The sequence below is a fragment of the Saccopteryx bilineata genome, chromosome 6, assembly GCF_036850765.1.
Source record: "Saccopteryx bilineata isolate mSacBil1 chromosome 6, mSacBil1_pri_phased_curated, whole genome shotgun sequence".
Taxonomy (NCBI): domain Eukaryota; kingdom Metazoa; phylum Chordata; class Mammalia; order Chiroptera; family Emballonuridae; genus Saccopteryx; species Saccopteryx bilineata.
In genome coordinates, this window is record NC_089495.1 from 116774298 (window position 1) to 116800628 (window position 26331).

The window sequence follows — 26331 nt, forward strand, 5'->3', positions numbered from 1 at the left end:
TTCCTGCATTTTTCCTGGAAGCACATTCTGGATTGTTGGGAAGGAAGGGGAATTTCATGTAAAAACAGTGATCTTACTAAATGGAAAAGTCAGTGATCAGAGTTAAGGAAGTGTGGACCAGTTTCATAGAGGAGGGAGCTACACAGTGAAATAGCTCCAGAATACTGCGTGCAGGCCCTCTGAGTCTTTCTGAGTACTAACCTTCACCTACGGGAAAAAGTTCCAGAAGACCTGGCAAAATATGCCCAGGGGCTTTGAAGTGAATAATTTCCATGTCTCCAAGAGTAGAAAGCACCTTTCTGACTGCCTAGGCAAAGTCACAGTCCTCATTGATTCCTGGAGCAGTGAGTAAAGAGCCCAGAAGGAAAACACTTTCATAGTAGAGCTAAATTATTTTTAGAGCAAAGAGCATTCTAGATGCATTCTTTTTAAAAAGAAATCTTTAAAATAAACCTCAAAATGATCAAATCGATAGATCAGTACTTTAACAGTCAGGAAGAAAAAGCTCAATACCATTAACAATGCAATAATCACAATTCCCAGCACCAAAAAAAATTACTAGATATGACATGAAACAGTAAAATATAACACCAAAACCAGAAGGAAACAGTTGATAAAAATGACAGAGATGATAGGTTTAAAAAATAAGAGTTATTAGCTGTAAATTCTAACATCCAGTAGTTCAATTAAACATAGGCAGGATCACTCAAAGGAAAGTAAACCAGGGAATATCGTAATTAAACTGTTTTAAATAAGTATTAAAGAGAAAAACTCAAAACAGCAGTCCTCTACTATAAGCAAAGCAACAACTCATTTAATGGTGAATTGAACAAATACTTCACTGATAATGATACTAGGATATGAAATAGGCACAAAAAACATGGTCAACATCAAAAGCCAGTAGGATAATGCAAATTAAAACCACAAGGATGGCCTGACCCGTGGTTGCACAGTGGATAAAGCGTCGACCTGGAAATGCTGAGGTCGCTGGTTTGAAACCCTGGGCTTGCCTGGTCAGGGCACATATGGGAGTTGATGCTTCCAGCTCCTCCCCCCGTGTCTCTCTCTCTCTCTCTCTCTCTCTCTCTCTCTCTCTGTGTGTGTGTGTGTGTGTGTGTCTCCCTCTCTCTCTCCTCTCTAAAAAATGAATAAATAAAATAAAAATAAAACCACAAGGACTCAGCACCAAATATGAGAATGGATAAAATAAAAAACAGCTATAATACCAAATACTTATGAGAATATGGAGCAAACTTTGAAAATGGTTTAAAAGTTTCTTATTAAGTTAAACATTCACTTACAGTGTGACCTAGCAATCTCATTCCTTGATATTTTCCACAGAGAAATGAAAACATTTTTACAGGGAAACCTGAACATGAATTCTCATAGCAATTTTATCTGTCATAACAAGAGCTGGAAAAATTCAACTGTCATTCAGTGAGGAAAAAAATAAAGAACTGTGGTGCATTCAAACAATGGAATATGAGCAGAAAGAAGGAACAAATTATTGATAAAACTACTATTTATGAAGGTGAATCTTATAGACATTCTTGTGAGTGAGAAAAGCTCATCTCAAAAGATTGCATATTTTGTGTTTCCATTTCTATGGGCATCCTTGAGAAGTCAAAACTATGGTGAGGAAATCAGATTGGTTGTGGCGAGGGTTTATTAAAAGGAAAAGGCATCACTGTGAAGAAATAATGCAAGAGACGTCATGGGATATTAGAATTATTCTGTGTCCTGGTTAATATACGTGTTAACTCATAGAAATTTACATGCAAAGTAAAAAAATGTTTTAGTGTATGACTATTTAAAATATAATTTTTAAAAGAGCTCTCAGGGAAAAACATACTACTTACAAAAATAAAAATTATCAACAGCATATAGTCAGAAATTATGCAAATCAGAAGATAATGGAACATTTTTCAAAGGCAGATAAAAGATTTCCAACTAAAGTTCTTACTGCATTGAAAATATGAATTTTTAATATTTCACAAATCAAAGGGAAATAAAGACTTTTTTAGACAACAAAAGATGATAAAATTTGTTGCCAGCACATCTGTACTATAAAAACTGTAAAGAAATTTTGAAGCAGATGGTTGATGATACCAGATGGAAACTTAGATCCAGATTAAAGAATTCTCTAATGCTAATAAAATTGCCTTGTTCTGATATCTTACGGTAAACCCAAATATAAAAATATTTAGAAGGAGGTGTAAAATCTAGCTGGTTAATTACTACCATTTAAATAATTGGTAGTCTCCACCTGCCATTGTTTTAAACATCAGTATAATAACTACAGTGACTACATACAGACACATGGTTTCCTGGCACATGATCTCCTTGTCTCTGGTTTCAGAGCTTGAGGTCAGGTCCAGGGCATGTCACCCTTGACCATCAGTCTCCAGTCTGTCTGTCTCAGGTATCAAAACACAGTTTTCCACACCACCGATGCCCCTGAGGTAATGTTGCCACAATTTACACGGACTCTGACCACAGAAAAAAGCCATTTTTCTGCAGTAACCCTTTCCTCGGAAACCATCTCATTTAATAAATAAGCATCTTTGGTTTCCTGTAATCATTTCCTAGACCTCTTTTCACACTTCTTACTATTCTCATATTTTTCCAGTGGACAGACTCCATTTCAATATGTTCTTCTGAAATTGTAGTACTTCTACTATAAACAACTAGTTCTGGTCACCTTATTGCAAAGAACAGTGGGATAATGATTTTATTTTTTAATTTTTCTACTACAAAATAATGCAAACCAAGATTATGTAATTTTCTTCATACCTGCTGAGATTTTTTTTTAAATTTTATTTATTTATTTTTTACAGAGACAGAGAGAGGGATAGACAGGGACGGAGAGAGATGAGAAGCATCAGTCATTAGTTTTTCGTTGCGTGTTGCGACACCTTAGTTGTTCATTGATTGCTTTCTCATATGTGCCTTGACTGCGGGCCTTCAGAAGACTGAGTAACCCCTTGCTGGAGCCAGTGACCTTGGCTTCAAGCTGGTGAGCTTTTGCTCAAACCAGATGAGCCCGTGCTCAAGCTGGCAACCTCAGGGTCTCGAACCTGGGTCCTCTGCATCCCAGTCCAACGCTCTATCCACTGCGCCACCACCTGGTCAGTTTGCTGAGATTTTGATCAACTAATACTGTTGTTGTTTTTTTATTATAGCTATTCTTAAACCAATAGATCAGGGGTCGGGAACCTATGGCTCGTGAGCCAGACATGGCTCTATTGATGGCTGCACCTGGCTCGCAGACAAATCTTTAATAAAAAAAAGTTAAAAATATAAAACATTCTCATGTATTACAATCCATTCATTTCTTACCACTCATGTTCATGGTTGCGAGTGGCTGGAGCTAATCACAGTTGTCCTTCCAGACAACACCAAATTTTTATTGGATAATGCTTAACGTACACGGGTCGTCGTATGGCTCTCACAGAATTACATTTTAAAATATGTGGCATTCATGGCTCTCTCAGCCAAAAACGTTCCCGACCCCTGCAATAGATTATCTGAGCTGCTATCTTTTCCTGGAGGATTAAGCTTTTCTCCTTGTGTCTTTTATTTTCCTGTGTGGCTTCTTTGTTTTCACCACTTTATTTTGTATGTACATTTCCCCTCCGTGTAGAATCAGTGCTTTTAATCTATATTTGCTCGGTATCCAGGTGAAATAATTTACTGGATTGTATATAAAATAAATTTTATTGTGCATATGGAATCCCTGAAAGCTACAGTTTAGACTTGTGACACTGGATTTTATTGTCAGGGATTACTTTCTTCTACATACGGATATATAACCTGTGCACTTGATATACATGTTATTATCTATGCCTAAATTTTGCTATCTCTATACTCAGTATGGTTATTCTAATTACACTAAGTCCAACCAAAGATTAAACATATTATTTTAACTTTTTTTTTTTTTTTTTTTCATTTTTTCATTTTTCTGAAGCTGGAAACGGGGAGAGACAGTCAGACAGACTCCCGCATGCACCCGACCGGGATCCACCCGGCACGCCCACCAGGGGCGACGCTCTGCCCACCAGGGGGCGATGCTCTGCCCATCCTGGGCGTCGCCATATTGCGACCAGAGCCACTCTAGCACCTGAGGCAGAGGCCACAGAGCCATCCCCAGCGCCCGGGCCATCTCTGCTCCAATGGAGCCTTGGCTGCGGGAGGGGAAGAGAGAGACAGAGAGGAAAGCGCGGCGGAGGGGTGGAGAAGCAAATGGGCGCTTCTCCTGTGTGCCCTGGCCGGGAATCGAACCCGGGTCCTCCGCACGCTAGGCCGACGCTCTACCGCTGAGCCAACTGGCCAGGGCCTATTTTAACTTTAGAATTAATTAATAAAAAGATTTCACATGTAATTTTAATAGCTGTTCATTGCAACATTTAAACTAGAAAATATTCTCACATTAAAATATTTTTACCTTTGTGTTTGTTTTAGTATAGAGAGAAATCTTGGGGTAGTTGTTTAGATAAAATTAAACAGATTATGTTTTACAAATTGAATAATGCTGTTTGTTATTGCTGAATTTGGAGTAATCTCTAAGTCAATTTCCTTTACTTCAAAATTAAATAGTTTCTGTGGTTATTTCTCAATTTCACCATTTTCTTTTAATTACAGCAGGATTTATTTTAATAACATTGTTTGTCTTGCTTACCAAGTCAGCATCCTGTAACAGTTCTGAGGTGACACTTGGTCTCATCTCAACAGCGTGACTCATGTATCATTGTGTCCTCCGTTAGAATGCAGGCCCCTCTAGGACAGCGTATCTGTGTCGTAAATGTGCTACGGCATAGAGTAAGTGTTCAGTAATGTTTCTAGAACCCAATCACTGAAAGTCTTCAATTCCTCCAAAGGACTAGCTGCATACTTTTTGACAAACATTTTTAAGGCCATTTATTTTATTTCATTTTTTAGATTTCTCAGTTTATACTATTTCAAAAGATAACTGTTATTTACAATAGACTTATTATTGCAAGAAGGACTAGAAAAAATAAAAGCACCATTGCTTTTAATTTATAAGTACGTCTAGTATTTTATGCTTGAAACATCTTTTTTTTTTATTGCAAAGCAGTTCACACACTGAGTTCTTTATTGTATTGTTATTGAATCATATTCTGGTTCTTAACTGTACACTTTGCTAAATATCACTTTGAATTGCAGAAAGGTGTGAGTTGAATATAGGATTTTTTGGTGTAGGCTGAATAATCTAAATTCAGTGACCTTTACTTTTATGTTGATATGAGCTACAGCATGTATCCCAATAAGTTCTTGGATAAAATCATATGCTTATAATAATTGCTTTGATGTATAATAATATCTTCAATGTTATTAAAATTTAATGAACTTCCAAATTCCAACAACTTCCTAAATCCTTTCAAAGAACGAATAGAATTGGACTAATTACTCATCTCTGTGCAATACTTTGACCCAAATGGAGGATTCAGTAAAGAAAATTCAGGGTTGGTCAAATTGAATAATTTATGGTTTTGAGCACAGCTAAGGAAACTTTGTAAATATCTAATACATGTTCTCAGAGTACTTTACAGAGTACTTTAACAGTCTGAGCCTATACTTACTGGATAAAGTTCATGTACTCTTGAGGATAACTGGGGCTCAACTGCTTGACCTCTACTTGAGTCCAGCTTAACGTGAAACTTCTTTGCTGTATGTCTTTATCAGTTATCAAGCAATTTCCTTTTACCAATAATGTCACTCACTGATCTTTGACTTCATGAATGCATTATTGAAAAAAATGATACTGGACCTGACCAGTTGGCTCAGTGGATAAAGCTTCAGCCTGGCATACCATATCAATGTCCCAGTTCATTCCCTGTTCAGGGCACACATGAGAAGCAACCATCTGCTTCTTTTCCCCTCTCTCTCCCCCTTCTCTCCCTCTTCCCCTTCAACAGCCAGTGATTCAGTTGGTTGGAGCATCAGCCCCAGATGGAGTTGCCAGGTGGATCTCAGTCAGGGCGCATGCTGAAGTCTGCCTATTTTCCCTCCTCGCACATAAAATAAAAAAGTGATACTTAGTATTTCCATATTGCATTGTATTTAAATTTTAAGAGAAAATGAGCCAATGTTTTTCCTGAATCCAAAAATAAAGAACTTAAAGAGATATACAAGATTGGGCAAAAGTAGATTTACAGTTCTTCATATGGAAAATAATACATAATTAATAATAACAATAATAAACTGTTTCACATACTCAAAACTGTAAACCTACTTTTGCCCCTGTATTACTACAAAAGCTACTTTAAATTTATTTGAATTTGAGAACTTAAATGTATTTATTTAGAATGGAAATAAGTGAAAGTCAGAATATGCATTATTTGAAACTATTACTATACAAATTATACATTTTTACATATTGTGTTTAAAAAGAGAATTCCGTATTTTATAAAATATAAATTGTTTTTAGTATAAAGGTGGTAGTGTTTCCATTTTTATTCAACTATATTCGTGTAAATTAATTATATGACTGTTTAACTTAGAATTTTTTCCTCTTGATTATCAATATTTCTTGAAGTGAAAACACACACTTAAAACACATGTATTGGCCCTGGCCGATTGGCTCAGTGGTAGACTGTCTGCCTGGCGTGCAGGAGCCCCGGGTTAGATTCCTGGCCAGGGCACACAGGAGAAGTGCCATTCTGCTTCTCCACTCCTCCCCCTCTCCTTCCTCTCTGTCTCTTTCTTCCTCTCCCACAGTTGAGGCTCAATTGGAGCAAAGTTGGCCTGGATGCTGAGGATGGCTCAATGGCCTCTGCCTCAGGTTCTAGAATGGCTCTGGTCACAACAGAGCAATGCCCCAGATGGGCAGAGCATCACCCCCTGGTGGGCATGCTGGGTGGATCCCGGGCGCATGTGGGAGTCTGGTCTGTCTGACTGCCTCCCCGTTTCCAACTTCAGAAAAATACAAAAAGGAGAAGAAAAGAAAACACAAAAAAACCCCACACGTATCGTTCTAATGATGTTTATTCTTCCTTACCATGAGCATGGTATATGCATCCACTTGTTTGTATCTTCCTTGATTTCTTTTATCAATGTTTTATAATTTTCCGAGTACAAGTCTTTAGTCTCCTTGGTTAAATTTACTCCTAGGTACTTTATTTTTTTGATTGTAATAGTGAAGGGGATTGTTTCCTTAATTTCTCTTTCTGACTGTTCATTATTGGTGTATAAAAATGCCTCTGATTTCTGAATATTGATTTTATATCCTGCCACTTTGCTGAATTCATTATTAGCAAATGAATATCAGGTCCAGTAGTTTTTTGACTGAGACTTTAGGGTTTTCTATATACAATATCATATCATCTGCAAATAATGATAGTTTTACTTCCTCTTTTCCAACTTGAATGCCTTTTATTTCTTCTTCTTGTCTGATTGCTGTGGCTAGGACTTCCAGGACTATGTTGAGTAAGAGTGGTGAAAGGGGGCACCCCTGCCTTGTTCCTGATATTAAGTGGATTGCTTTTAATTTTAGCAAGTACGGGACCAGAGATTTTCTTGTGTAATTTCAAATGTTGAACAACACATAGTTTTGTACTTTTAGAATTTAATTGAGTCTCTGTAATTTCAAGGAGCATAGGGAAAACAGGAGAAAGTTGGTTATAGGAATTGGTTCTAAAGTTAAATTTAACCCAAAGACAATTGAGGGACCAAGATGAGTTATGATAGTGAAAAAGTCTCTTATTTTCCTATTTTACATTTTCTACTGCTGCTGTGATTCAGCTAGAAGTCAAGGAAAGGGCAAGATACTCAGGTTAGTCAGTTCTATAGTGGAAACTATGTCTAATACTATGAATAAAAGCATGTTTTTAGAAAAACCTCAAAATAATTGTTTTAAGTTATTTTAAGGCATAGTGTTTTATTGTAATTATTTAGTGTAGTACCATCTAGAATTATCTATAAAGACATTATCTTTGTAACTGGTCTGTTAGCTACTTGAAGTCAAAGACTGTCATCGTTGTGCATACAGTTTGGGCTTACTTATAATTCCTTAAATAAATTATAAAAATGAACAAACCTTAGGAGACAGCCAAAATTTAAATAATCCCAAATGATTTGGTAATTTTAATCTGTTTTTTAGTATCTGTAAGTAAAAAATGATATTTCAATGAAATGTGCAAAGAAAAGTTAAAATCGTATGGTAACAAGAAAAAAGTGACATTGGACATCAAGAATTTGCCAGAGTATTTCCCATCATTCTGTTTTTCATGAACTGGCACTAACTTTGTTTCTCAAGCATAAGTGACAAGAGCAGCAGTGTTGCACATGCAATAGGTGTCAGTGTTATGGACATGTCTCTCTAGCTCATCTCAGATCATAGTCAGCTCACCAATAGATACCTGTGTAAGAACTTTCACTGTAACTTCATTTTTTTATTGCCATTATTCTGGGGAAATTACCTATGAAAGAGTCTTAGGAACTTCAGTTTTACCATTATGCAAAATTTCTTAGCAAAAGCAAGTCAGTTAAGATTCCTAGGCTAGCCTGACCAGGCGGTGGCGCAGTGGATAGAGCGTCGGACTGGGATGCGGAGGACCCAGGTTCAAGACCCCGAGGTCACCAGCTTGAGCGTAGGTGCATCTGGTTTAAGCAAAAAGCTCACCGGCCTAAACCCAAGGTCGCTGGCTTGAGGAAGGAGTTACTTGGTCTGCTGAAGGCCCATGGTCAAGGCACATATGAGAGAGCAATCAATGAACAACTAAAGTGTCGCAACAAAAAACTAATGATTGATGCTTCTCATCTCTTTGTGTTCCTGTCTGTCTGTCCCTATCTATCCCTCTCTTTGTCTCTGTAAAAATAATAAAATTTTAAAAATTACAGCATTTAAAAAATTTTTTTTTAATTTTTATTTTTTTAATTCATTTTAGAGAGGAGAGGGAGAGACAGAAAGAGAGAGAGAGAGAGAGAGGAGAGACAGAGAGAGAATGGGGGAAGAGCTGGAAGCATCAAATCTCATATGTGCCTTGACCAGGCAAGCCCAAGGTTTTGAACCGGCGACCTCAGCATTTCCAGGTCGATGCTTTATCCACTGCGCCACCACAGGTCAGGCTAAAATTAAAAAAAAAATTAAAAAAGATTCCTAGGCTGTATCAACACAAGGATAACTTTGGGGCTTCAAACCTGGGTCCTCAGCATCCCAGGCCAATGCTCTATCCACTGTACCAACACCTCATTGGGCTAATTTTGTTCAGATCTAAACTCAGCACTTCTTTCTGCAAATCTGCTCCTTCATTTGTTTTGCAATCTATCTTGGTTTAAGGCATCATCATTCCCACTTTGATTGCTCCTTTACCCTACGACCCTTGAACCACATATCCTGCTGTCTAAAATATTTTCTTGTCTCAGGGCAAAATGAGTATCAAGTCTGTCCTTACATTGCCACTGCCTTCTGCTCAGGACTTCATTGCCTGACTCAGCTATGCAGTTCAGGGTCTCTTCATATCCCAGTGACAGTAGGGATCCTTCCAAAATGGATTGGATTCTTTCTGTCCCTTGCTTGAAATGCTCCAGTGGTCCTGTTACCAGTAGAAAAAATATGCCAAAAATGGCTCTGCTTCGTGTCTGTCTCTCTGTCTTCATTTCTACCCACCCTCTTCCCCATCTGCACTCCCCAGTGTAACTTTCCAACTCGATTTTGCCAGCTGTTTCATGTTTCTTCATACCTCTACCATCTCCCTTTCACTTCACATGGCTTTCCCTTCTTTCCTTTCCCTGATCAGATGAGCTCAGCATCATCCAAGCCAGATGTCACATTCCCTGTCAATTGTTTCAGCACTGGGCTCTTTACTCTTTCTGTGCTTCAAACACTGTACACTCAAGATACTTTTTGGGATTGCATATCATGATCTCATTTACATAGTCTGTCCCATTTTTCTCACTTTTATACTTAATATGTAGCATGGTGACTAGCACAATAGACTTATGTATTTAATTGATAAGTATTGAGCATGCACTTAGAGCATAGCTGTCTATTGGTCTCTCTTGTTGAAGGAAAACTCTGAGGCAACTTAGAAGGTGAATGCCACCTACTAATGTGACTCCTTGCTACTGCTGCAATGCTGAGAGCTTCTCACCTCCACCGTGAGGAGCGTCCTGCTAGAGGTGGAATATTCCCACACTATTCTGAAGCTAAAATTCTCAAAAGTTTAACCTGATCATCTACTTCTACAGATGCAAAAAGTTACTCCACAGATTGACACATAAGAGTCTGGTTGCTCTGTGTTAAGAGAGCATCATTGTACCGTTCAGTATTCTTTTTATTAAAGGGAGATAGCTGTGTTCCAAGGCCAGACTTCAACCCCACAGTCATTTTACAATGTAATGGTTTCGGTGTTTTCATGGTGAGGGAATGTGAAACCAGAAGAACTGCCGGTATTTGGGGTGAGAGGGGAGATTTAGTCAGCTCTGCCCAGTCTTTGTTTGTTGCCTGATCTGGACCACCTCAAATTTGTCTGCCTAATTAATCATCTCAAGTACAAATATTGATCGACTTACTACCTATGCAACTTACGACCATACAACTTGACAACCACAATCGCTAGCCACAACTGCTCTGCGTCTGGCAGCGCAAGCATTGCCCAGCTGGGCGTACGACAGTGCGGACCAGCTTCCGGCAGCACTACCATATCCACGTGCACCATTTCAACTGTTATCCCAGACTATTACAGCAATTTGTGTTTTGTGTCTTTGATATTTTTCATCAAACCCCTCCCAAGATGTCTACCAAGAGGAAATTGTCTTTGCAAATATTAAACCAGTTGTACTGGTAATGCAGTGTTTTACTTAAACCTGACAAATGTAAAAATAAGAAACAAAATGGTGTAGAGATGATACAAATGGCATAAAATGAACAAAGAAAATTATGATATATAAAAATAATAAGAAAATTATGATAAAATATGACTTAAAGATTTTTATAACATCATTTTACAGTACTTTACATATAGCCTATTCAATTTATGACCAAATCGTGTTACGACCAGTCTGTTGGAACCAACTGTGGTCGTAAGTTGAGCACTAGCTGTACTATAGAATTTATCAAGGAAAATCTGTAATAAAAGACCTCAAACATTGTTTTCACTTGTTCCCAAATTCTGTATTCACTGAACAGTGGAGTGAAAGTAAAAATCAAAGAAAAGTACACACATGTACAGCTCTTTTGGGAACACTTCTGAATTGACAAGGCAGGAAGTCACCATTCAGCAGCAATGCCATCAGTGAACCTTAGCATCATTTCCCCCATTTATCACTTGCTCTAAATTCTCCTTAACTTTCACAACCATTTATAATTTTATTTCTTTTAAATATTTTACCCTAGCCCTTCATTTCTGATTTTAGACACTCCCTAAACCCTAACTCATCTGTCTTCCCAGCAATGCATGTCTTGTTTCTCTGTCCCTGGCTCACTTAGTGCTTCCTGCTTATGAGAGTGCTTCTTGTCCCTATGTCTGACCAGCATCTGCTACTTTGTTCCAGAAACTGTCAAAGTCATCCCACTTGAAATTAAGCTTCATGACCTCCCTCAGCCCAATATTCCCATCCTATTAATGGAAAATTATTTACATAGCTCTGCAGCAGACATGAAATGTGGAATTCAAGTTAGACGGCTTGAATTCAAATCCCAGTTCCACAACTTATTGAATAAAACACCTTGGGCTAGTAACTGAATCTCTTCATTTTTTTAATCTATCAAAGAGGTTTTAATAACTAATTCAGAGTTAAGAGAATTGAATGAGATAGTGTATATAGAAGTGGTTGCAAATAATAAGGCTCTATGTAAATATTGGTAATCCTAGACTGAATTTTAATATATGGGACACTTGGGAAAGTGTACTATAGATGTCTTATTCATTATGGTAAACTGCTAAGTGCAAACACTATACTTTTTGCACATATGAGAAAATATAAAGTGAGTAGGTTGATTATGAAATTCTTGGCAGAGCCAAAAGGGAAAAAAAATCAAAATCAACCTATTTGAGACATACACTTGTAAAATATTTGTCATAGCCATATACAGCCTGAGAACATTAGGCAAATTTGGCTGTCTTGGACTTATAATTGAAGTTATACAAAACTATTTTTATAATTGCATCTTCAATTTTCAAATATGAGTGCATTTGTACTTAGAAAGTATACAAGGCTATTGTCCTCCAACTGCTCCATTTTCAATACCACTAAAAAATTTGCATTTGCATGTTCGTTTTATTAATTCTTCTATTAACACTTAGAAATAGTTCCAACCAAAGTGATTCTAATTTTTGAAGATTGGTAGGTCTTCCCAAATTGCCTTTGCTGTGTTCTCATTGTGAAAGTTAGTTGTTTTTTTTTGAATGGGAATTCATTAGTTCTTGTTGTTTAAAACTAATTACCTTTTAAGATATTATTTATTCATTTTTAGAGAGGGAGGGAGGGAGGGGGAGAGAGAGAGAGAAGGAAGAAAGGGTGAGGAGCAGGAAACATCAGCTCCCATATGTTCCTTGACCAGGCAAGCCTGGGGTTTCGAACCAGCAACCTCAGCATTCCAGGTCAACACTTTTGTCTACTGCACCAACAACATGCCAGGCCTGTTTAAAACTATTAGACAAAACATATTGGTAAAAAGGCAAGGGTCTTTGGAGTTGACATAGTAGTAGCCTTTTTCAAAGTGCTGAGACTACTGTTTGTAAGCTGCATTATTCTATCCATGTGTTGTCATTTTCTTTGAACAAAGTATTGATGGAGTATTTATTTATATTTTTCTTATGCTATAATGATAGTATTTATAAAAATTATGAAAGATCTTGTTTCATAGGGGTCTTTTTATATTCATTTAAAACAATAGTCTGTGAGGGAGACCTGAAGATGGCAGCGGAGTAGGCAGATGCACAGACTCCCAGCTCATACCACCGAACTGGATTACAAACTAATTTATGAACAATCAGCATGAAAAACCAACTCTGGACTACAAGAACAGCTCTCAAAAACCAAGGAGCAAAGAAGAAGCCACAACAAACCTGGTAGGGAGCACCTGAATCTCCCCTGCTTACAGAAACAGGGGAGGGGGTGACGCTGAGAGCCTAGAAGGGCTCTCCAAGGAAAAGAGCAGAAAATACTGCTCACAGCCACTTGCCTGGTGACCAGGGAACAAGGAGTGTTGAAAGGACCAGCTTGTCTTCCAAAAAGAAAGGGGAGAGAGAGAGTCAGACGGTGATGGGCAGAGGAATGCAGGGGATGACCTGAGAAACTGACTCATCCAGTGCTGGAGGCAGCTATAGCTGGGGGAGGGGCTGATCCTTCCACAAAACAAAAGACAAAGTGCTTCCAGGTCACAGATATCCAGACATCTCTCCAGCTCTAATTAGCACAACAAGACATAACTGAAAACAAGAAGTGGGGAGGAGGGGCAGTAACTCAGGTCTCCATGAAGATCTGAGATACACCTCCCCCTACTGAAGCTGAGAAAACACCCTGCCCCCAGAGAAAGTAACTGGCAGAAGAGGCCTTCAGAGTCTCAGGTTACACTCATGCATTCCTGGATACAATTTCAAGGAAGCCCCCTGCTGAGATCAGTAAAGAAGACTATCACCTGCTAAGAAAACAAATCAAGACTTCAAAGCGGCCCAAATCCGAAAGTGGATTACAAAATAATAGCTGATGCCAACCCAAGAAGACCTAGAAATAATACAATTGAAAACTATAGGCAGACAACACCAAGCCTAGACTCAACCAGCTCTACAAACAAAACACCCAAACACACAGACACAATGAGAAGACAAAGAAGTGCAATCCAAAGGAAACCACAAGAGAAACCTTCAGTAGATGAACTGAGTGATATGGAAATAACCAATCTTCCAGATGCAGACTTCAAATGAATGATTGTAAGGATGCTTAGGGATCTTAGAACAATAATGGATGGTCATTGCGGTCACCTAAATAAAGAAATAGCAAGTATAAAAAGGATATTGAAATATTAAAAAAGAATCAGTCGGAGATGACAAATACAATATCAGAAATGAAGACCACATTGGAAGAAATTAAAAACAGGATGGATAGAGCTGAGGATCATATCAGTGAGTTGGAGGACAACTTGAATGAAGGCAAGAAAGCAGAGAAGAAAAAAGAAAAGAGACTCAAAAAGTCTGAGGAAACTCTTAAGAGATCTCTGTGACAAGAAGAGAAATAGCATCCGCATCATAGGGGTTCCTGAAGAGAAAAAACCAGGGATAGAGACTTTGTTCAATCATATCATAGCTGAAAACTTCCCTAAATTTATGCAGGAGAAACTCTCACAAGTTCAAGATGCACAGAGAACTCCATTAAAGAGAAACCCGAAGAAACCTACAACAAGACACATCATAATTAAAATACCTAAGCTAAGTGATAAAGATAAAATACTAAAAGCTGCAAGAGAAAAAAAAGCTATCACCTACAAAGGAGCCCCCATAAGGATGACATCAGACTTCTCAACAGAAAAACTTGAGGCCAGAGGGAATGGTAAGAAATATTCAAAGTAATGCAGAACAAGAACCTACAACCAAGACTACTTTATCCAGCAAAGATATCATTTAAAATTAAAGGAGAAATAAAGAGCATCCCAGAACAAAAAAAACTCAAGGAATTTATTACAACCAAACCAATGCTACAGGAAAAGTTAAGGGGCCTGTTGTAAACAAATTAAGGTGAGAAAAGAATATAGCAAAAGAGGAATACAGCTTTAAAGAATAAAATGTCAATAAACAACTACATATCAATTTTAACTTTAAATGTAAATGGATAAATGATCCAATCAAAAGACATAGGGTAGCTGCATGGATAAGAAAACAGGACCCGTACATATGCTGTCTACAAGAGACACACCTTAAAACAAAAGATGCACATAGACGAAAGGTAAAAGGATGGAAAAAAAACCATTTCATGCAAATGGAAATGAAAAAAAGCTGGGGTAGCAATACTTATATCAGACAAATTGGACTTTAAAACAAAGGATATAGTAAGAGATAAAGAAAGCCACTACATAATGATAAAGGGAGAAATCCAACGGAAGAGATAACTATTTATAAACATCCATGCACCTAATATAGGAGCACCTAAATATATAAAGCAGACTTTGATGGATATAAAGGGCGAGATCAACAGCAATACTATAATAGTAGGGGATTTTAATACTCCACTAACATCACTAGATAGATCCTCAAGAAAGAAAATTAACAAAGAAACAGCAGCCTTCAAGGCCACACTAGATCAACTCAATTTAATAGATATCTTCGGAACCTTTCACCCTAAAGCAGCAGAAAATACATTCTTTTCAAGTGCTCATGGTACATTCTGTAGAATAGACCACACGTTAGGGCACAAAAGCGGTCTCAACAAATTTAAGAAGATTGAAATCATATCGAGCACTTTCTCTGATCACAATGGCATGAAACTAGAAATCAACCACAACAGAAAAACTCAAAAATTCTCAAGCACATGGAAACTAAATAGCAGGTTGTTAAATAACGAATGGATTAAGAATGAGATCAAAGAGGCAATAAAATAATCCTGAGAAACGAATGATAATGAGCATACAACAACTCAAAATTTATGGGACACAGCAAAAGCCATACTGAGAGAGAAGTTCATAGCACTACAGGTACACTTTAAGAAGCTAGAAAAAGCTCAAATAAACAACTTCACCCTGCATCTAAAAGAACTAGAAAAAGAACAGCAAGTAAAGCCCAAATGGAGTAGAAGGAAGGAAATAATAAAGATCAGAGCAGAAATAAAGACAAAGAGGCTAAAGAAACAATACAGAGGATCAATGAAACTAGGAGCTGGTTCTTTAAAAAGGTAAACAAGATCAAAGAACCTTTAACTAGACTCACCAAGCAAAAAAGAGAGAGGACTCAAATAAATAAAATTAGAAATGAGAGTGGAGAAATAACAACTGACACAGTACAAATACAATATATTGTAAGAAAGTACTATGAAGAACTGTATACCAAAAACCTAGACAACATAGATGAAATGGACAAATTCCTTGAAACATACAATCTTCCAAAAATCAATCTGGAAGAATCAGAAAACCTAAATAGGCCGATTACAACAATTGAGATCGAAACAGTTATCAAAAAACTCCCAACAAAGAAAAGTCCTGGGCCTGATGGCTTCACAAGTGAATTCTATCAAATATTCAAAGAAGAACTAACTCCTATTCTTCTCAAGCTATTTCAGAAAATTCAAGAGGAAGGAAGACTTCCAAGCTCCTTTTATGAGGTGATCATAATTCTGATTCCAAAACAAGGCAAAAACAACACAGAAAAGAAAATTATAGGCCAATATCCCTGATGAATATAGACGCTAAAATCCTCAACAAAATATTAACAAACCAAATCCAACAATATCTGGAAAAAAATCATACACCATGATCAAGTGGGATTTATTCTGGGGAGGCAAGGCTGGTACAACTTTCACAAATCAATCACTGATTCATCACATAAACAAAAGGAAGGAGAAAAACCACATGATAATTTCAATAGATGCAGAAAAAGCATGTGATAAAATCCAGCACACATTCATGATCAAAACTCTCAACAAAGTGAGAATACAGGGAACATACCTCAACATGCCAAAAGCCATCTATGACAAACCCACAGCCAACATCATACTCAATGGGCAAAAATTAAAAGCAATCCACTTAAGATCAGGAACAAGGCAGGGGTGCGCCCTTTCACCACTCTTATTCAATATAGTCCTGGAAGTCCCAGTGACAGCAATTAGACAAGAAAAAGAAATAAAAGACATTCAAGTTAGAAAAGAGGAAGTAAAACTATCATTATTTGCAGATGATATGATATTGTATATAGAAAACCCTAAAGTCTCAGTCAAAAAACTACTGGACCTGATAAATGAATTCAGCAAAGTGGCAGAATATAAAATTAATACTCAGAAATCAGAGGCATTTTTATACGCCAACAATGAACAGTCAGAAAGAGAAATTAAGGAAACAATCCCCTTCACTATTACAATCAAAAAAATAAAGTACCTAGGAGTAAATTTAACCAAGCAGACTAAAGACTTCTACTCGGAAAATTATAAAACATTGATAAAAGAAATCAAGGAAGATACAAACAAGTAGAAGCATATACCGTGCTCACAGTTAGGAAGAATAAACATCATTAAAATGTCTATATTACCCAATGCAATACCAATTAAAATACCAATGACATACTTTAAAGATATAGATCATATATTGCAAAAATTTATATGGAGCCAAAAAAGAACATGAATCGCCTCAGCAATCTTAAAAAAAAAAGAATGAAGTGGTAGGTATCACACTTACTGATATCAAGTTATACTACAAGGCCATTGTACTCAAAACAGCCTGGTACTGGCATAAGAACAGGCATATAGATCAATGGAACAGAACAGAGAACCTAGAAATAAACCCACAGCTCTATAGACAACTGATATTTGACAAAGGAAGTAAGGGCATGCAATGGTTTAAAGACAGCCTCTTTAATAAATGGTGTTGGGAAAATTGGACAGCTACATGCAAAATAATGAAACTAGACCTCCAACTTAACGCCACTCACAAAAATAAACTCCAAATGGATAAAAGACTTAACTGTAAGCCGTGAAACCATAAACATTTTAGAAGAAAACAGAGGCAGTAAACTCTCCAACATCTCTTGCAGCAATATATTTGCTGATTTATCTCCACGGGCAAGTGAAATAAAAGACAGGATAAACAAATGGGACTATATCAAACTAAAAAGCTCTTACACAGCCAAAGACAATAATAAGAACAGAAAAGAAAGACAAACTACACAATGGGAGAACATATTTGACAATACATCTGATAAGGGGTTAATAACCAAAATTTATAAAGAACTTGTAAATCTCAGCACCAGGAAGACAGACAATCCAATAAAAAATGGGCAAAAGAAATGAATAGACCAGTGGTTCTCAACCTGCGGGTCGTGACCCCAGCGGGTTGAGAACCACTGAAATAGACACTTCTCCAAAGAGGACATACAGATGACCAATAGGCATATGAAAAAATGCTCAACATCACTAATCATTAGAGAAATGCAAATTAAAACCACAATGAGATATCACCTCACACCAGTCAGAATGGCACTCATCAACAAAACAACACAGAGTAAATGCTAGCGAGGATGTGAAGAAAAGGGAACCCTCCTGCACTGCTGGTGAGAATGAAAACTGGTGCAGCCTCTGTGGAAAACGGTATGGAGATGCCTCAAGAAATTGAAAATCGAACTGCCCTTTGACCCAGCTATTCCACTTTTAGGATTATACCCTAAAAACACCATAGAACTGTTCCAAAAGGAGAAATGCACCCCCATGTTTATGGCAGCATTGTTCACAATAGCGAAGATCTGGAAACAGCCCAAGTGTCCGTCAGAGGACAAGTGGATTAAAAAGCTTTGGTACATATATACTATGGAATACTACTCAGCCATAAGAAATGATGACATCGGATCATTTACAATAACATGGATGGACCTTTATAACATTATACGGAGTCAAATAAGTAAATCAGAAAAAACAAGAACTATATGAATCCATACATAGATGGGACATAAAAATGAGACTCAGAGACATGGACAAGAATCTGATGTTAAGGGAGGGGGGCGAGGAAGTAGAGGGAGGGGTTGAGGGGAGGGGAGGTGCACAAAAAACCAGATAGAAAGTGACGGAAGACAATTTGACTTTAGGTGAGGGGTATGCAACGTAATCAAATGTCAAAATAATCTGGAGATGTTTTCTTGGAACATATGTACCCTGATTTATCCATGTCACTGCATTAAAATTAATAAAAAATACGATAAAAAAAAATTAGTTTGTTAGAAATGAATGTAATTGTGCATTTTTCTAACTTTTACTGCATGTTATTATGCATTTACAAACATAATATACAGACTATATATGGTGAGTGATTCTATATGTAGTCATTTCATGTACTTTTATAGCCTAATCATTCTTTATATAGCTTCACAGTTGAAAATCTAAATTGATATGGAGCACCTATCTTAATTATGACCCCTTTGCTATGAATGGTCCTTTGGCCTTTTACTTAGTTTTTCTCTGAGAGAATTTCAAACACAGTACTGAGTAGCCAATAGGTAATAAATGCCCCATTTATTTTTCTGACTCTCTAGCTTCTGAGCATGAGAATTGCTGGTCAGGTAGAGCAATTGTCTCTTAAATGAACTTTTAACATCTGCCTCTCATTCCATTAACTGTCTGCCCAGAGATTTGATAAGATGAACACTAGTGCCTTCTTACAGCTTGCTCTGTCTGTCTGTACCTGAGAACAAGGTCCTTAGCAGAGAGGGGACAGAGAGGTATTTATCCATACCTATAGCAAATATGAGTGTAGGATCTAGAAGGCAATGGATGCTATTGATTGAGTCACCTTAAGAAGAAGAAAAAAACTGGTTTCTCTTCAGCCCTCTATTAGCCACCACTAATGTAAAGGATGGCATTTCTTATTATACAAAGCTATTAAGATTAAATTTGTCCTCATATAAAGAGAAAAACCAGGTCTACTAAATTATTAGAAAACAGTGACAAACTTTTAAAAGCATATTTTAAGTTAGCAAACATAATTAGCATACTCTCATCTAGAGATTGCTGTTACTTCTTGGTTAATCTTCTGTGAACCAATCATGACCTGCTTTCTTGCATGTTATACAGCAGTTATCCTTTTAATTGGAAAAAAACGTTTTGATGATTAATTAATGTTTATGCTGTTTATAGGAATAATATTTTCTTACCTGTACAATGGGAATAAAAAGAGTATGTCATAGAGTATAAATGAAAATTAAATGAGACCATGCATAAAAGGCACTTATCACATAGTGCCCAGCACATAGTAAGTGATCAGTGTGAATAGTAGCGTTCATTATGTAAACATTGCTACTTCTTTTTCTGGTATCTGTCCAGTGACTCTAGAAGGAGAACCCTAGGAGATTTTATAAGCATTGCTAAACATATTGCATATGTGTAATTCATTTTCCAGTATATTTAAAGTATTTAACAATGGAAAACCTATGGGGAATTACATCCTGTAAATTATTTTAATATTGTCTTTCGGAAGAAAAGTTAAGTAGGTCTTCAGTGATTATTTTTCTGCTCTCCAGGAGATAACCATAGAACAAATGTCATGTAATAAAAATGGGTCTAACTACCTCAGTCAATTTTGATGACTACTCCCCACCTTATTTAAATATAAATAATGCCTTGACCAAATAAATAAAGCAAGTATGAAGTCAAATTTTTAGTATTTTTCACATCTTGAATACCTGAATGTTTTTTAATTAATACTATAAGAACTTTAGTGAATGTGTCTATTTGTGTTATTTTGAGACTATATAATGTCTTAACTTGGAATGATGCTGTCTACCCTGGTGGTTTCATTGTTGTGACCTCTCCGTGTTGCAGGCCTGGTGTGTATGAAGTCCAGCACCTCCGTGGTGGAGCTTGTCATGCTGCTTTGTTCTCAGGTACGAAATCACATGCGCTTGATCACATTGCTCAGCATTATGGGTTGTTTTTCTGTCTCTAACAATAGAACATTTGTGCATATATAGCTATATGTTTATATATTTTGAACTTCCATATTTCATCCCATAACTGAAAAAATTAATTTATATTGAAATATACTTTTATGTAGACAATCTTACCATGCTAATCTTGAGTCTCCCTCTCTCATCTACTCACCCTATGCCATTTTCCATATCTTCTTATATCTGAATGTATGTCTACAAAATTTGTTACTGATCTTCTGATACCCTTCTGTACATCTGGAACCTTTTAAAGATGATATGGTAGAATTTATAATTTTTATATTTATTGTTAATTACAGTCATTCTCTATTAAATTGCAGATAATGAAAACTAAGCTTTCTTCATGCACTAGCCAAAGTAAAAATACAACTCATTAGTGAGTGGTTTTTGATATGATATCTTTTTGTTTGTTTTTTTAAAAGAATTTGTATCTTTCGGTGTAAATTCAAAAAATCTACTTATTCTATATTTCTTTAGTAATCAGAATTAAAATTAGAATTGTAATTGTTGGATATTTTTTCTTAGCAAGTATAAGAAAATTAAATATGTATATATACACACACATAGACATATATGTGTTAGATTTTTCTGATAACTATAATAGGGACCTAATGGTATTTCTTCTTTCCAGCTCTTTCAATGGTCTTAATAATTCTGATTTTTATTTAATTATAAATATTTTGTACTATGAGAATGAAAAAAGATGCATGTTTTGTAATAAGTAATTATTACATTTATTCCTAGTTTCCTCAGTAGAAAGAAAAATACATTTGAACTGTTTCTATTTACTGACCTGAGATCTGCCTAAAAGCTGACTCCCAAATAAAAAACAAAACTAAAAAACAATATGGCTGCAGTAGTCCTTTAAAATATCAGCAAAAACGAAACAACCAAAAACTTACCTATTGATTTGCAGACTTCTGGTCTACCTTCTTCAAGGATATGTTCATAGCAAGATCATTAGGTTCATTTTCCCCCTTTCAGCCAGAACGAATATTATTAAGATGTTAAAGAAAACAGCATCCCCAGCAGGAGTCATCATCTTCAAGGCATTTGAAAATTGCTACCTAATACCAGAGTCCTGAGTTCAAGAGACATTCTGAGACATCTGTCTGCATCTTTTAGTATCTTAATGATACAAATTTAAAAAATGCTTTTATGAAAAAAAATAGCTTAAAATTCCTTTTTCTTTAGCTCTGGGTTTCACTGAAGTTCAGAGAAATAGAGAGGAATGTAGCATTAGGGTTTAGTGTCTTTGAATGGCCTCATCATCTAATCATAGGTTTAACATTACTCATTTGCTGGCTCCAGGAATTCCTGCCATTAAGGGCCCTAGAGATGAAACTTTGCCTCAGATATTGATTGAAAGGAAGAGTGAGAAATTCAAGCTCTCTATGCAGTGCATTTTCTCTCCGCGTTTCAGCAAAGTGATTACAAACTTGTCTCTCAGTCTGATTTTTAAGTTGAATTTTTTTAAATAATTCAGAATGCATTTAAATATTTCAAGTGGTTAATTGATTAAATATACCATATTGAAGTGACTTAAAAGTGTATGTTGTTTTTTTAAAAAAAGCTTTCCAAGTGTGTTATTTTTGTTAAACTGAAATGTTGCTTTTCACAAAATATTTTTAAAGAAGAAAACAAGTAATCTCCCTATTTCAAATCAGGTGGGAGGGGTTTATATTCTACTTTGAAATTAGCTTATAAAACCATTATGTAGGTCATTAATTGTTCCACACATGTATATAAAACATTGGTTTTAAGGACACAGAAAAAATGGATGTGTCTTAAAAGGTTCTAAAAATAATCTACCATTGTCCTTTACGACTCAAATGCAACATGATTTGTATCCTGTTTTCACCCATTAGCAGGGTAGCCATAGTAGTAGCAGACTTCTGGGGAAGAGAAATAAATATAGTTAATGCTAGTGTGGGAGACCGCTGGGCACAGCACTCTCCAGAGCTGGGTTCTCTTCTGCAGGCTTAATGTGCCTCTTGGACAACGGAGCTGATCCCTGCAGGGTTAGCACCATTCCTGGGCTGTGTCTGTGCCAAGGCAGAAGGCAATCCTAAAGAGTCTTTAAAGCTGCAGAGCTCTGAGTTGTCTTTTTGCTTTCTTTTACATTCAGCCCTTTTTTAAGTATTGATAGCTCCATGTTATTATGATGAGCCGTTATTACTACTAATAAAACAGTTGAAAAATCTGAATGATTATTATCTTGATGGTTACAACTTAGCTGTTACCCACACCGTGTTTTAATTATTGGTTAAAGTAAGTTTTCAATGCAAATAGAATACTCTATTTATTTGCTTAAAATGTGTTTTACTTTATTCCCATATTTAGATAGACCACTGAAGGATAAAATTTTGATTGTAGAGATAGGTAGCTCAGGGGAGAAAAGGGAAGGGAAAACACTTCTTGCAGCATCTGTTTCTCTTGATTTTGCTACAATACATTAAATGCTTTCTTTTTTATGCTCTTCATTTGGGAAATTTCATGTTAACTACTATAATTATTAAGAATATTTGCTTTTCTTTCCTTTTTATCTGAGCTCCTGATTAAACTTACTATTGCCAGTCGTTTGTGTGCAAAATATGGTCTACATTTCCATGAGCTCACATTACAAGCGTCTGAAGGCACTTGTCAAGGGTAATTCAGTTCATGTGGACAGGCTTTTAACTCCAAGGGACATCCGTCCAGTCTACCCCCAACTGGAATTTTTGGTCTCTGTAAAAATCATACTTTATATTTTAAGAAGCTGTTAGCATTATCATTATATTGCATTTATTTTTTCACAAATACCCAAAATATTTTTACTGTATTTTGGACACTTGCTTTTCCACATGAAATTTATGACAGAAAAGTAAATATTAATAATTGCCTATTCTCCCCTTTCCATTTGTATTAAAGTTGCACTTAACATCTTTTCTGGAAAATGGTTTTCTGTCATTTGGAAGCAAAATGAACTGAAGTAAAATATTAATATATATTATTTTGACAAAATCAGTGTTTAGTCATTTAGTACAGTGTTTCCTGCAGTTCCTCGGTTTATCACTGGTCCATGCCGTCTTCTCTCAGTTTGCGTTTTTGTGATCACATGTGGTTGGAGCCTTTCTGCTGTGTGTGCACCTTATTTTACTGTTCCCTCATTCTGAGTGTGTTGTGCTCTTTGATGAACAACAGATTTAGTTTTCAAGTAAACTTTTTTAGGTATATAATAGTTTCTAATTATTTCCAGATTTTTTTAGGAAGTCTCCATGAGACGTATTCCAGGAAAAATGGAGTGAGGTTATCCCAGAGGATTTCTTTAAGTTTTCATAAGTAAAGCTTAGCAGATGTCACTAGCATTTTTCTGTGTCCTATCTGTCAATGGGAGATATTTTATAAATTGAGAAACTTTTATGTAAAAAAAATGTCTAAGTATTTAAGTACTTGCTGACTTGAAGCGCTGATTAAGCAAATGTAAGCTTAATAAATCATTTTTATTCTCATTAAAAATCTAAACATGTATAAGTGACACAAAGTAGAAGCCAGCCTTACAAGTCTCCTTAGGATCTGCATATGAAGTTACTAACATGAATTATTCTGTGGTTTTGTTTGCCTTTCTTCTTTTCTAAACATTTTCTATACTTAAATAAAGAAGGATTTCAGTGACTTCACTGATGTGATCAAGGCCATAACCTAGCACTTACAAAAGAACCACAACTGAAGAACAATCTTCCTTTTTCAAATTATTTGGCCTTTGAACATTTAAATTTTTATTTTTTCTTCAATACGATACAGTTTAGTCAGATGGTATAAAGCAGAAAGTCATACTTTTCCTGTAACTATAATAGATCTAAGATTGTGGTATGAAGACACGGGTAAGATGAATAGAGAAGCTCCTGAAGAATCCACACTCGTGAGGACTCAGGAGAGATGAGGTTTGGGCTGCAGAACAAGAAGATTATGAGTGTAAGAAAACTAGGTTTAGCCTAGATGTTCTTTAAAGCATCGTTGGAAATAAATCCTATTAATCATGATGACTGATATCACATTTAGTTATTTAATTATTTTGTGACATTTTTAGCATTATGGTGGTTACTAAAAATTTAGTGATACATTTCTTCTATTTCTTAAGGAGTCTAGTGTTCATCTACAAAGTTTCCCATTATGTAGCCTAATCTGAAATTATTAAAGAATAAAAATTGTGACATGATATTATGAATTGAAAATAATTAAATACTGCCTATGAATGGTTTGGAAAATTTATATTATGAACCAAGAATAAGATCTTTTGGAAGGCTTTATTAAAGATAGACTAAAACTAAACCCCTTAAAGCTAATAGGGCTTCTACAAATATTAGCAGGGAAGGAGGTTCAAGCATAGGAAATAGTCTGAGCAAAGGTCTGGAGAGATGTGAACCTGTTATGTGCTCAGACCAGTGACCAGCCTCATTTGGGACACAGCAGAAATTAAGTCACCAGAATATATTTATTTGCACTTGCTTAGTTGTCAGGAATTCCCCACTTCCAGGCAATATATGAAACAGTACTTTCTTCGAGGATATTTTTTAATAAAATATTGTAATGTATTAATAGGACAGAATTGAAGTTGATAAGAAATTTCTAACTTGTGAGTCATATTGGGTATTTTGTGTTTTTTGTCTCTGTTTTTAGGAGTAAAGCTACTATTTCATTCTTGAATATTTAACAAATCCCTGCCTTTTTCTCTGCATGATACCTGACCTCGACTTTCATCTATGGAATAACATCTCAAAGTTTAAGGGGAAAATTGGGCACTTAAAATTTTTGAAGTTGCTGTGATTATATCATCTCTTTGGCCATAAAGTTGGTAGCATGTCCTATAGATATAGATAAAAGTTAAGCAGGAGATTGAAAATAAGGTAATGAATAAATTTTGTCAACTTGGGTCATAATAAAGGTTTTAAATTATTAGACAGTGTGGAGAAAATTATATAATAAAACTGTAGACATTTTGGAGGAAAAAGCATCAGGTTATAAATATTAAATAACCAGAAAATTTGTATTTATTGTATCTTGAGGAGAATGCCTATTGCACTAATGGAATAGGAGGGCAGAGTCAGTTCTCTGTTATCTCCCCATTTAGCTACAGCATCTTTCTGTGAAAACTTAATCGAAGATGGAAAGATAAATTTTTTTGATCATTTATATGAGGTCTTTTATTGTTTTATTTCAACAATTCCTGGAGAAGTTAGGAGGTATAATTTTTTTAAATGTTTTTAATTTAATTAATTGTGTTTACATAGATTCTAGGGTCACCCCGAATACATTCTCTCCTCCCCCCTACTCCCCTCAACATCTTCTTGCCCCCCTCCCTACAGAGGTATAATTATTTTTGAGTCAATCACTTTTATGTTATAAAGTACTTTTTTTGTACATATATACTATGAAATACTACTCAGCCATAAGAAATGATGACATCGGACCATTTATAACAACATGGATGAACCTTGATAACAGTATACTGAGTGAAATAAGTAAATCAGAAAAAACTAAGAATTGTATGATTCCATACATAAGTGGGACATAAAAATGAGACTCAGGGACATGGACAGAGTGTGGTGGTTACCAGGGGTGGGGGGACGGAGGAGAAGGGGTGAGGGAAAGGGTACAGAGAAAACCATATAGAAGGTGACGAAAGACAATTTGTCTTTGGGTGATGGGTATGCAACATAATCAAGTGTCAAAATAACCTGGAGATGTTTTCTCTGAATCT

General features: G+C 36.1%; 1 protein-coding gene across 2 annotated transcripts in view; it reads left to right on the forward strand.

Annotated features, from left to right (window-relative positions):
- Positions 1-26331, forward strand: part of NBEA (neurobeachin) — a 740071-nt gene that overhangs the window by 296587 nt on the left and 417153 nt on the right. For both annotated transcript variants that reach the window (XM_066236595.1, XM_066236597.1), the window contains exon 34: positions 20467-20528. In XM_066236595.1, coding sequence (XP_066092692.1) covers positions 20467-20528 — 62 coding nt within the window. The remainder of the gene's footprint in view (positions 1-20466; positions 20529-26331) is intronic.